At 33.4% G+C, this 12,218-nt stretch overlaps 2 protein-coding genes across 2 annotated transcripts; both read right to left on the bottom strand.

The window, feature by feature from the left end:
- Positions 1–810: 810 nt before the first annotated feature.
- Positions 811–2,399, bottom strand: LOC139768361 (uncharacterized). The gene is made up of 5 exons (XM_071698475.1): positions 2,093–2,399; positions 1,817–1,942; positions 1,520–1,666; positions 1,255–1,401; positions 811–1,136 (listed from the first exon to the last, which is right to left on the bottom strand). The coding sequence occupies exons 1-4, from the start codon at positions 2,190–2,192 to the stop codon at positions 1,301–1,303; spliced, it is 474 nt and encodes a 157-aa protein (XP_071554576.1). The 5' UTR covers positions 2,193–2,399; the 3' UTR covers positions 811–1,136; positions 1,255–1,300.
- A 1,024-nt stretch (positions 2,400–3,423) lies between these two features.
- On the bottom strand, positions 3,424–12,218 carry LOC139768373 (uncharacterized). The gene is made up of 5 exons (XM_071698492.1): positions 10,499–12,218; positions 7,932–8,270; positions 7,226–7,567; positions 6,777–6,862; positions 3,424–3,485 (listed from the first exon to the last, which is right to left on the bottom strand). The coding sequence occupies exons 1-5, from the start codon at positions 10,825–10,827 to the stop codon at positions 3,424–3,426; spliced, it is 1,158 nt and encodes a 385-aa protein (XP_071554593.1). The 5' UTR covers positions 10,828–12,218.

The following is a 12,218-nucleotide window of genomic DNA, read 5'->3' as shown; positions in this document are numbered from 1 at the left end:
TATTTCGAATTCTTGTCTTCGAACGCATGAATGTATAGTATATATATAGTATATATATAGTATACATAGTATAGTATAGTATATATATAGTATATATATATACTATATATATATGTAGGTAGGAAAATGGATAGCATAGGACTATAGATTGGAATACGGGTAGGTATATAGGTATACGGGTAGGTAGGTAGGGATTCGGGTAGGCAGGGACAAGGGGATATAATTCAATAGAAAAAATTGTAGATAAAATAAAAATATTATTCTTAATATAATAATAATAAATATAATTATTTATTATTATTATATTTGTAATAATAACAACTTAATTTATATTTTATATTGTTCTCGATGGAACATTTTCGTGAAGTTAATGCAAATATCATATTGTTTTCACGTTCATAGACGCGATCGCTGCCTCGGTAATAAGCGAGCAAACTCGATTATATAGATTACATATATCGAAAGTGGCTTGGCCTCGTTTTATTTTTCAGCTTGATCATTGCCTTATCGAAGCTTTGTCTATTTTTTTCGCGTATTGGTCATTTTCTTTGAGTTTCGTAAAATTATAGTATAGTATAACAATAGACATTCTCCTTGATTAAATAATATAAGCAATAAAGTTATTAACGATCTTTTTGGTAGTAATTGCTCGCGTAAATTAAAATTTAAAATATTGCAGTTATAAATTATCTTTGAAAAAATAAATATTTGAATATTAGATGGGATATTATTTTATTGTATGATATAAGCAAAACGTAAAATTACTCATCAAGTGCGACTGTTATTTGTTTAAATGAGTGAACAGGCAAACACGGTATTCTTGACTTTGACGGAAGGATCCATACTATAATCCGCTAAAGTTGAAGTGCTTGGTCTGCATAGAAATGTGATGTGATTAAAAGTAAAAAAGTACGTTAATAAAAATTTTCACACTTGTACGTTATATTTGTGTAGAAAAATCAATAATTAACTAGATGGGTATTTATTACATTGTACAATAGAACCAATCCGAATGAAGTGCGCTTGTTCCTTCTGTCATTTGTTCAAATGATTGAACAGGCAAACCAGGTTGTTCTCCACTTTGATGTTCTGCAGAAGGAGCCATAACATAACACGTTGAACTTGAAGCGCTTGGTCTGTATAGAAATGTGGTATAATTATAAATTAAAAAGAAACAATAATTATTTAAAATGTCACAGTTGTAAGTTACATTTATGTAGAAAAGTCAATATTTAACTAGTTGGATATCATTACATTGTATAATAGATCCAATCCGAATGAAGTGCACTTGTTCCTTCTGTCATTTGTTCAAATGATTGAACGGGCAAACCAGATGGTTCTCCACTTTGATGTTCTGCAGAAGGATCCATAACATAACACGTTGAACTTGAAGCGCTTGGTCTGCATAGAAATGTGGTATAATTAAAAATTAAAAAGAAACAATAATTATTTAAAAGATCACAGTTGTAAGTTACATTTATGTAGAAAAGTCAATATTTAACTAGTTGGATATCATTACATTGTATAATAGATCCAATCCGAATGAAGTGCGCTTGTTCCTTCTGCCATTTGTTCAAATGATTGAACGGGCAAACCAGATGGTTCTCCACTTTGATGTTCTGCAGAAGGATCCATAACATAATCCGCTGAACTTGAAGTGCTCGGTCTGTGTAGAAACGTGATGTGATTAAAGTAAAAAGGAAAGAGTAATTATTTTTAAAATGTCACAGTTGTAAAATATACTTGTGCAGAAAAGTTAATATTTAACTATTTGGATACCATTACATTATACTATATAAACTAAACGAATAATTACTCTTCAAGTACTCCTGCATTTTCTGCCGTTCCTTTAAATGATTGAATGGGCAAACCAGATGGTTCTCCACTTTGATGTTCTGCAGAAGGATCCAGAACATAATCCGCTGAACTTGAAGTGCTCGGTCTGTGTAGAAACGTGATGTGATAAAAGTAAAAAGGAAAGAGTAATTATTTTTAAAATGTCACAGTTGTAAAATATACTTGTGCAGAAAAGTTAATATTTAACTATTTGGATACCATTACATTATACTATATAAACTAAACGAATAATTACTCTTCAAGTACTCCTGCATTTTCTGCCGTTCCTTTAAATGATTGAATGGGCAAACCAGATGGTTCTCCACTTTGATGTTCTGCAGAAGGATCCAGAACATAATCCGCTGAGCTTGAAGTGCTCGGTCTGTGTAGAAACGTGATGTGATTAAAAGTAAAAAGGAAAGAGTAATTATTTTTAAAATGTCACAGTTGTAAAATATACTTGTGCAGAAAAGTCAATATTTAACTATTTGGATACCATTACATTATACTATATAAACTAAACGAATAATTACTCATCAAGTACTCTCGCATTTTCTGCCGTTTCTTTATATGATTGAACGGGTAAACCAGATGGTACTTGTTCTTGACTTTGACACAGAGAGATATATTTTCCTGTAGAAGGATATGGTAATGGAGGATTTAGAGGTTTTTTGTCTGAGCACCTTGAAATTCAAGCTTTCCATGTTTTTACGATATGTGTATTCACGATAATTTCTGGATCGAAGATTGATGAGGTACTTAATGTGTTTAATAGTTATCACCCACGGTTAAAGTTTACGTGTGAGATTGAGAATGATAATGCGATTAATTTTCTGGACACAACTGTCATTAGGAATGGCGATATACTTATTACAAATTGGTATCGGAAACCAACCTTTTCCGGTCGCTATATTAATTACTTATCTGACCAACCAGAAAATTACAAAAAAACGTAATAACGGGTCTTGTTGATCGTGCGATTTTGTTATCTGATCAAAGGTTTCACATTGGTAACATTGAAATTGTTAAAGAAATTCTTAGCAACAATAGTTACCCGGAATATTTTAGCAATAAATGTATTAATCGACGCTTGAAAGAAATTAAACACCGGGCGGCCACTCAGGATGGTAATAGTGCTGATGGCAATGACTTCAGAAAAAATTTTATATCTATCCCTTACATAAAAAATTATAGTGATGGTATCCGTGCTATGTTAAGCAGTCTTGGGTTTGACGTTGCTTACACCGTTCCCAAGAAGCTTAATAACATTATTAGAAAGGGTAAGGATAGACTGGATTATATGAAACAAATTGAATTGGTTTACAAAATTGACTGCCTTGACTGTAATGCTACATATATAGGACAAACGAAAAGACACCTCGAAACTCGAATTAAAGAGCATAAAACTGACATTAGGAAGCACGTCAGTAATCATTCGGTAATTAGCAAACATCGGATTGAATTTAATCACGAGTTTGATTGGTCAGGTACGAGAATATTACATAGAGAGAAAAACGTTCCCTGGTAAAAATTACCGTTAGAAACAGTTAGAAACAGATAGAATTTCTGATGGTATGTAACGGAATCCTATCCGCTGTAACTGCAAGCTTGTCTAGCTCTATCCGTTTCTGTAAGCAGCACTATTGTATCTGCAAATACAGACAGAAAATGTAACGACGTATAACTGTATCTAATGGAAATCTATCGGCATACAGCATCTATAAGCTTTTGCAATAGAAAAACTTGTCTGTTTCTGTCCGCATTCTGTACGCATCAGAAGCTGACGGTATCTATCCGTAATTGCGGATACCGCATCCATCTGCATCTGTACGCAATGTCGACCTACAAGAATTTGTCTGCAGCTACGAATACGAATCCTGTCTGTTTCTGTCCGCATTCTGTACGCATCAAATGCTGACGGTATCTATCCGTAATTGCGGATACCGCATCCATCTGCATCTGTACGCAATGTCGACTTATAGGAATTTGTCTGCAACTACGGATGCGAATCCTGTCTGTTTTTGTCCGCATTCTGTACGCATCAGATGCTGACGGTATCTATCCGTAATTGCGGATACCGCATCCATCTGCATCTGTACGCAATGTCGACCTACAGGAATTTATCTGCAACTACGGATACGAATCCTGTCTGTTTCTATCCGCAGTCGGTACGCATCAGATGCTGACGGTATCTATCCGTAATTGCGGATACCGCATCCATCTGCATCTGTACGCAATGTCGACCTACAGGAATTTGTCTGCAACTACGGATGCGAATCCTGTCTGTTTTTGTCCGCATTCTGTACGCATCAGATGCTGACGGTATCTATCCGTAATTGCGGATACCGCATCCATCTGCATCTGTACGCAATGTCGACTTATAGGAATTTGTCTGCAACTACGGATGCGAATCCTGTCTGTTTTTGTCCGCATTCTGTACGCATCAGATGCTGACGGTATCTATCCGTAATTGCGGATACCGCATCCATCTGCATCTGTACGCAATGTCGACCTACAGGAATTTGTCTGCAACTACGAATACGAATCCTGTCTGTTTCTGTCCGCATTCTGTACGCATCAGATGCTGACGGTATCTATCCGTAATTGCGGATACCGCATCCATCTGCATCTGTACGCAATGTCGACCTATAGGAATTTGTCTGCAACTACGGATACGAATCCTGTATGTTTCTATCCGCAGTCTGTACGCATCAGATGCTGACGGTATCTATCCGTAATTGCGGATACCGCATTCATCTGTATCTGTACGCAATGTCGACCTATAGGAATTTGTCTGCAACTACAGATACGAATCTTGTATGTTTCTGTCCGCATTCTGTACGCATCAAATGCTGACGGTATCTATCCGTAATTGCGGATACCGCATCCATCTGCATCTTCGCGACGACGCCGCTAGGCGGCGCATGATGGAAAGCGTTTCTCACATTTAAAATACAACCAGCCATAATACATAAGCAGGCGTTCTGTCAGGCGACAACCAGAAAAATTACAGTGTCGTAACTAAAGGAATCCCTTCTCCTGGCGTTTAAAGGTAGAATCTACCTGATAACTACAAACCTCCCACAATGTACATGTATTTGCAGTAATAAGAAATGAATAAAATGCATTTGCAGTTAGAAACGGATAGAGCGGGCAAATCATAATTGCATGCAAATGCAGATAGATATCCTGCCTGGTTTTGCAATCAGATGCGGATAGACATTCAAAACTGGTTGCGTATAGAAACGGATAGGATTCGTAATTACGTTTGCGCATAGATTTGGATAAGTTTCGTTCCGTATAAATGCAGATAGATATTCTGTCAGGTTCAGCAATCAGATCCGGATAGACATTCAAAACTGGTTGCGTATAGAAACGGATAGGATTCGTAATTACGTTTGCGCGATTCGGATAAGTTCCGTTCCGTTAGGAATCAGTTAGATGCAGTTAGCCTTTCCCCACCGTCTTTGCGTACACAGTCTTATAGAATCTGCAACACTTTTCATCTGTTTCTATCCGTAATTGCAGGGAAAGAAACGCATAGTAAAGCAGTCAGAAACGGATAGAATGCACGTTCTATCCGTTTCTAACGGTAATTTTTACCAGGGTTAAGAAGAGAGAGGTTGCGGAGATGTTTTTCATCAAAAAACACACACAAGCAATAAACCTACAGAAGGACACTGAAAATTTAACAACAATTTACGACAAAATAATAGGCAGTTAACCTTTACTTGCTTAAATATGTTATGTCCTTACGCATTGTGTTCTCCGCAATCGCGATGTACAACGGACGTGCTTCCTAACACGCTCCATATACACATTTAATTTTATTCTATCTCGACTTCTTATTATTTTTTACACTTTAATTTTATTAACATTGACACTATTATATTATATTTTACTGACAACGCACAAATCATGTAAGTCATTTAGATTTTTTATTTTATATAGTTCCTTTCTTATTTATAATATTTATGCGATCACAATTACAAAATGCGAAATTCTTTGTCTGTCTAGTCTTCAGTTTCTGACTTGCGGGTACAGTGTCACGAATTTGCCTGTCGAATGTTTGTGTAATAGTTCACCTGAAGAGGGTCCGAAGTTGGACCGAAACGTTGTGATTTTTAAGAATAAATATGCCAGTTATAGTCGTCTAAATTGTTGTGATATTATTTTATATTTACTGGCGGAATAAACCTTTCTGTTATTGTAATATCACTATGCTGACATTTGTAGGCCTATAACGTGTATTCAAATACTACAAAGAACGGTTGATTGTTGTCTAACAGAAACTTTTATTAATTATTATTAATTTATTAACTATTATTCATCTACGTAATCAGTGGATGGCAGATTTGAGAGTTGTCCTATATAGATTTTATTAAATAGAACTATTAAATTTAAATATCTATAAGAACTATGTATAAATCGTACATTTTATATATCTACCTTGAATTTTTGCAATACTAATGTCAAACAAATAAATATTTAATTTAAATTTCTGAATTGTCTATATCTATGATGCATGAAAAAACGTGAAAATAAGGGATTCATATTTATTTAAATTATATTTACGAAATAATTAGAAATAATCATTATTACGATTTGAGAGGCACATTTATGATCAGAATTGCAAATAGGCATTAATAATCCTTAATATTAAACTAATTTTTGATTGTGTACTTACTCATCTCGACTTTGGATTCTTATGAAATGTCTTCTTAAATGTCTTCGTAAATTTCCAAAATTTGTTAAGAAGGATACTGTTTCGCCGCAATTATTACATTTTGCTTTATATGCCGGTAACTCCGAGTAATATTGTTTTAAGTCGTCAGGTAGTGTGTGAGTGTCATTATCGATAAATATTCCATGTCTCTTTAAATGTGCTCTGAATATTGTTACACGCCTTGATAGACGAGGTATCTTAATTTCTTTTTTACAGGTCGTGCACTTTACCAGCGTAGGTTTCAATTCCTCGAAATAATTCCACAACTTGCTGCGTTTTTTTCTCGGTACCATAACTGTTCTGTAATACATATTGTCTGATATTAAATGTGGTACAGTGATTGCATCAACAAGCGTTTGTAGAATTTCTCACAAGATCATAAAGACACATTTAATTTAGTAGAATGTATGTTTATACGGATATATAGTTAAAATTTGTATAATTATCTGATCCCGTACAGATCTTCAAACTTATTTAAAAAAAAAAGGTAATAAACGCACCAGGTGTACATGCACATTTATGATCAAAATTGCATATAAATATTATATGGATGCCCCGATAAAAACTTTTATTCACTCAAATTTCTTTAGCTACTGATTGTTTTATTATTACATTTATTTTATAATCTTTGGTATTTTAATGATTTTTTGATTGTGTACTTACTCATCTCGACTCAGGATTCTTGTGGAATGTGTTCTTAAATGTTTTTGTAAACGTGCTATATTTGTTAAGAAAGACACTGCTTTGCCACAATTATTACATTTTGCCTTATATCCTGGTAACTCCGAGTAATATTGTTTTAAGTCGTCAGGTAGTGTGAGAGTGTCACCATCGAGAGATATTCCATGTTTTTTAAATAAGTGTACTCTCATTATTGTTATGCGGTTTGCTGGGTGAGACATCTTAATTTCTTTTTTACAGGTCGTGCACTTTACCAGCGTGGGTTTCAATTCCTCGAAATAATTCCACAACTTGCTGCGTTTTTTTCTCGGTACCATAACTGTTCTGTAATACATATTGTCTGATATTAAATGTGGTACAGTGATTGCATCAACAAGCGTTTGTAGAATTTCTCACAAGATCATAAAGACACATTTAATTTAGTAGAATGTATGTTTATACGGATATATAGTTAAAATTTGTATAATTATCTGATCCCGTACAGATCTTCAAACTTATTTAAAAAAAAAAAGGTAATAAACGCACCAGGTGTACATGCACATTTATGATCAAAATTGCATATAAATATTATATGGATGCCCCGATAAAAACTCTTATTCGCTCAATTTTCTTTATGTATTGATTGTTTTGTCATTACATTTATTTTATAATCTTTAGTATTTTAATAATTTTTTGAATGTGTACTTACTTATCTCGACTCTGGATTCTTGTGGAATGTCTTCTTAAATGTTTTCGTAAATGTGCAATATTTGATAAGAAAGACACTGCTTTGGCACAATTATTACATTTTGCCTTATATCCCGGTAACTCCGAGTAATATTGTTTTAAGTCGTCAGGTAGTGTGTGAGTGTCATTTTCGAGAAATATTCCATGTCTACTTAAGTGCAGCCTCATTAATTTTGTGTAGTATGTTGAGTCGGATACCTTAATTTCTTTTTTACAGGTCGTGCACTTTACCAGCAAAGGTTTCAATTCCTCGAAATAATTCCAAAACTTGCTGCGTTTTTTTTTCGGTATCATAACTGTTCTGTAAGACATATTGTCTGATATTAAATGTGGTACAGTGATTTCCTCAACAAGCGTTTGTAGAATTTTTCACAAAGGTCAAGAAGAGGTATGGTTTTTTTTTATAAGAGTAAATGTTTATAAGAATATATATTTTAAATTTTCCTAATTACTACCAGATCACATACAGATCTACAAAAGTTACATTTTTCAAAAAAGGGAAAATAACGACAATAACCAAATGTACGTGCTCTATACAAACTCATTATTCACAAAAATTTTTTAATAATATTTGAAGTTATAATTTTATTTGTAGTTTTAACTATAAAAACAATGATGTCAGAATTTTTGCGTCAAGCATATATGATAAATCAGTAATATCTGATTTCTTTAAAATATTTACAATGATACCCGAAAGTTTGCATCAAGTAAATAGGATGTAAAATTATAAAAAGTATAAATTAGTAGTAACATCTAATTTCCTTAATGATGTTTCTTTATTACATTTGTTGTGTACGTGTTTTTTTTTTTAGATCTTTATTATATTTGTTGTGTACGTGTTCTTTTTTAGAACACGTACACAACAAGTATAATAAAGAAACATCATTTAAAAAATCAGATGTTACTAATTTATCTTATTCACTTGATGCAAACCTTCGGGTATAATTGTTTTTGTAGCAAGAAGCACAAATGAAATTATATGACCAAATTTATAGGTCAAAATTTTTTTCAATAAAAATTTTCTATGTAGAACGTACACTTTATTGCTGCGCATTTTATTAATTTTCTTTGAAAAAGAAATATTTTGTACGGATATCACTCCTTTTTTACAAGTAGGGGAAGGTGCTGTACCTTGGGTACAGCTGTACATACGTTGGAACACTGTCATAATGGAATAGTGTTTGCATCTGGCGATATTTTATAGTACTAATTGTTGAGTTATTTGATAATCTCTTTAAATCTGTAGTTTTGTCGTTGCGATTATTTACACGTAAGTTATATCGACTTTTGTATTTTATAATGCGTAAAATAAATTTATTGAGATTTGTACTGTGATTCTTGTAATTTTGTATAATAAAAATATAGTTATCAGCCAAGGCTAGTAAGAATGTGTCAAATATGTAGAATAATGTAGTAAATTATTTATAACTTCATTTATAACCTATAAGCTGTTAACTATTTCTTTATTAGAAATTGATTTCTATGTATCTTTGGAACATGACGGTTGATGTACCTTGGAACGCTTTTAAAAGTATATATTAGCTGATTGTTATCTTTATATAACTGTTAGTTATTTGTGTAACTACAATTTTTTCCATTTTTACTGACAGCTAGAGTAATTGGAAGCTATTTGTTTGTATTATAGTTACCATCCCACGTAAGTAAACGTGGAATGATAAGGCCAAGGCCGGATGCTGGAGCTCTGATATCTGTTGTAAATGCAGTCTTAGAAACTGAAACGACGAAAGTATCTCACTGATTGTGAGAGAAGCAACAAAAATATATAATGTATTTTATTGTTCGTTAAAAGATGCTTAAATAATTTATTAGAATTAAATATTGATATTATTTTATTATTTTATTTTATTTTTATTTTTGCCTTTTTGTTTTATTTTATTAATAAATATTTTATTAATAAGAATATTTTATTAGAGAAAAACAAAGCCGTCAAGAAAAACACGCAAGATTACTTATGAAATTTATGAACGGTTGTTTTTATTTATAACGATAATGATTTTATCTCGTTAGATTTGATCGTCATTTTCTGTATAACCTTTAGAGGCCGGGGGTGGTCGATATTTCGACCACCCAAAAAACACAAGCTATTTGATGTTTTCAGGCAAAATTTGTGTGTTGAATAAGGGAAAAATAGTAAAAAAAAAAAGTCTTTAAGTCCTTTTCCCGGCCTCTAAAGGTTAATAATTGACGAAGATGTAACAAAATGTTACAAAAGTTGAAAATATATTTTATTTTATACATTTATCACACTGTTCAAGATTTTACAGGACAGACAAGATATCCGAACTACCCACTATTGAAATATTACTGGAAGAAAAACTTTTTTCTGACATGTTTTCTTTGATCAAAAATAACATTTTACAAATAAAAGACATAAATGCTCATTTTTTTTACAAACAAAACAAATGTTCATACTCTTTTACGAACAAAAAACATAAACGTTTATACTCTTTTCTTTATGTAATTTATTAATAACTGTCTTTATTAATAACTGTAAGAACGTCTATTTACTTTTTTGGTTTTCTTTTCCGTGTCTTGTTTTCCTTTTCTTCTTGTTTTTTCTTTTTTTCTACTAAGCTTTTTTTCTCCGGAGAATCAGTCAAAATTTTGCTGCTACCTTGCTGTCTACGTTTTCTAGTTCCATACTGATGTATTGCCTTTGGATAGCCTCTAATTTCTGCGGGACTTTTAAACTGGCTTGGGACCTCGTCAGCTACTTCTTTTTCTTGTGCCGTTGACTGTAAATCTTTATCTATTAATATCTTCGATGGCGTGCCTGATGAATCGTTTGCTACAGACATCCTCGATGGCGTGCCTGATGAGTCGCTTGCTACAGACATCCTCAATGGCGTGCCTGATGAGTCGTTTGCTACAACATTTACTTCTTGTAAAGAAGATTGTGATGGACCCGCTACGTTGTCAGTTTCCTCTGTTGTCACACTTGATGGAAAGGGCCGTTCCAAAACTAAACTCAGGAGAAAATCTTCATCGCTGAATGCATATGGGTCCTAAGGAAAAATTCCTGTATTTTTAAAAGCATTGATAATGTTAAAACTTCTGGAATTGACTGTATAGACCAACATCAAGGCGCTGCATCCGGTGTGATAAATGCGGAGGTAGCGTTAAAATGTAGACACCATTTGCTTTTGCTAACTCAAAAACTTCTAAACTTATTTAACTCTCATGGTTGTCATAGATCAAAAGTGATGAGTTATCCTTCGTGCTGTATGAAAATTGTATAAAATGCTGTAATGTTTAAACAAAAAGTTTATTGGTCATCCAGCCTGATGGTTTGGTCAGACCCAACGAGTTAGGCGGAGCACCAGTCAGCATGTGATCGCGGTAATTCACCCGAGGAAATATCAAAACAGGTGGTAAATAGGTTCCATCAGCACGGACAATATATGCAACATGTTGTAACAAGAACTCCCTTTTCCACACTTTTGATTTTACACACAGCTTTGGAACCTTTTTCAGCAATTATCTTCCCACTATTTTGAACTGTCATGGTTTTCGTTTCATCTAAATTATAAATTCGTGAAGAATCTCCAAGTCGTATTTATTTATCACTTTAATTTAAAAATCTATTCTATGGAACAACGTACATTGAGTACTTTACAATACGTATTTGCATTTTGTATAAATATTGTTCTTAGCACAAACAACCTGCTCGGCATTTTTTACTAAATGTCATCCTTATTTCCCATAAGCATTAACCTTTTTGCTACTAATGTTGTCTGTAGCCGGCATCCATGTGACATTCGTAGATATATACTAGCGCCGGCTACAGCCGGCATAGCCGTATTAATACCACCTCTGCTTGTAGCGTATTAAATACGAAGTTTAAAATAATAATAAAATATAATTTTAAAATATAATTTTGTACTTATGTAAATCCCGTTTTACTTTTATGTTTGAAAAATTATATATCTTTAATGCAACGAGTTAAAACAGTGGGAGTCATAGCACTTCTTCGCTCCAAGGCGAACGCTGGCGGCTTATGCTGCCGTACCTCATAATCGCTATTCGGCCAACGCCACCATAGCAAAAAGGTTAAATACTTTGAAATAAAGTGTCGCACTAGATGTGTGTTAAAATTAGAACTCCTGGACCCGTGTGCAGTTTGATTTTGGATATGATCGCAATTATCAGACTTTTGATTGTGCCATGAATTCTTGTTAGTGATTTTTTTTTAAAGAAGGACGGTTGGCCGCAATTCTCCCTCTCGCTC

This window comes from Temnothorax nylanderi, unplaced genomic scaffold, assembly GCF_030848795.1.
Source record: "Temnothorax nylanderi isolate EJ_2023f unplaced genomic scaffold, tnyl_v1.0 TNYL_tig0015_pilon, whole genome shotgun sequence".
In the NCBI taxonomy this organism is placed as follows: domain Eukaryota; kingdom Metazoa; phylum Arthropoda; class Insecta; order Hymenoptera; family Formicidae; genus Temnothorax; species Temnothorax nylanderi.
The sequence above is the reverse complement of the archived record's forward strand: the minus strand, read 5'-3'. Positions and strand labels throughout refer to the sequence as shown.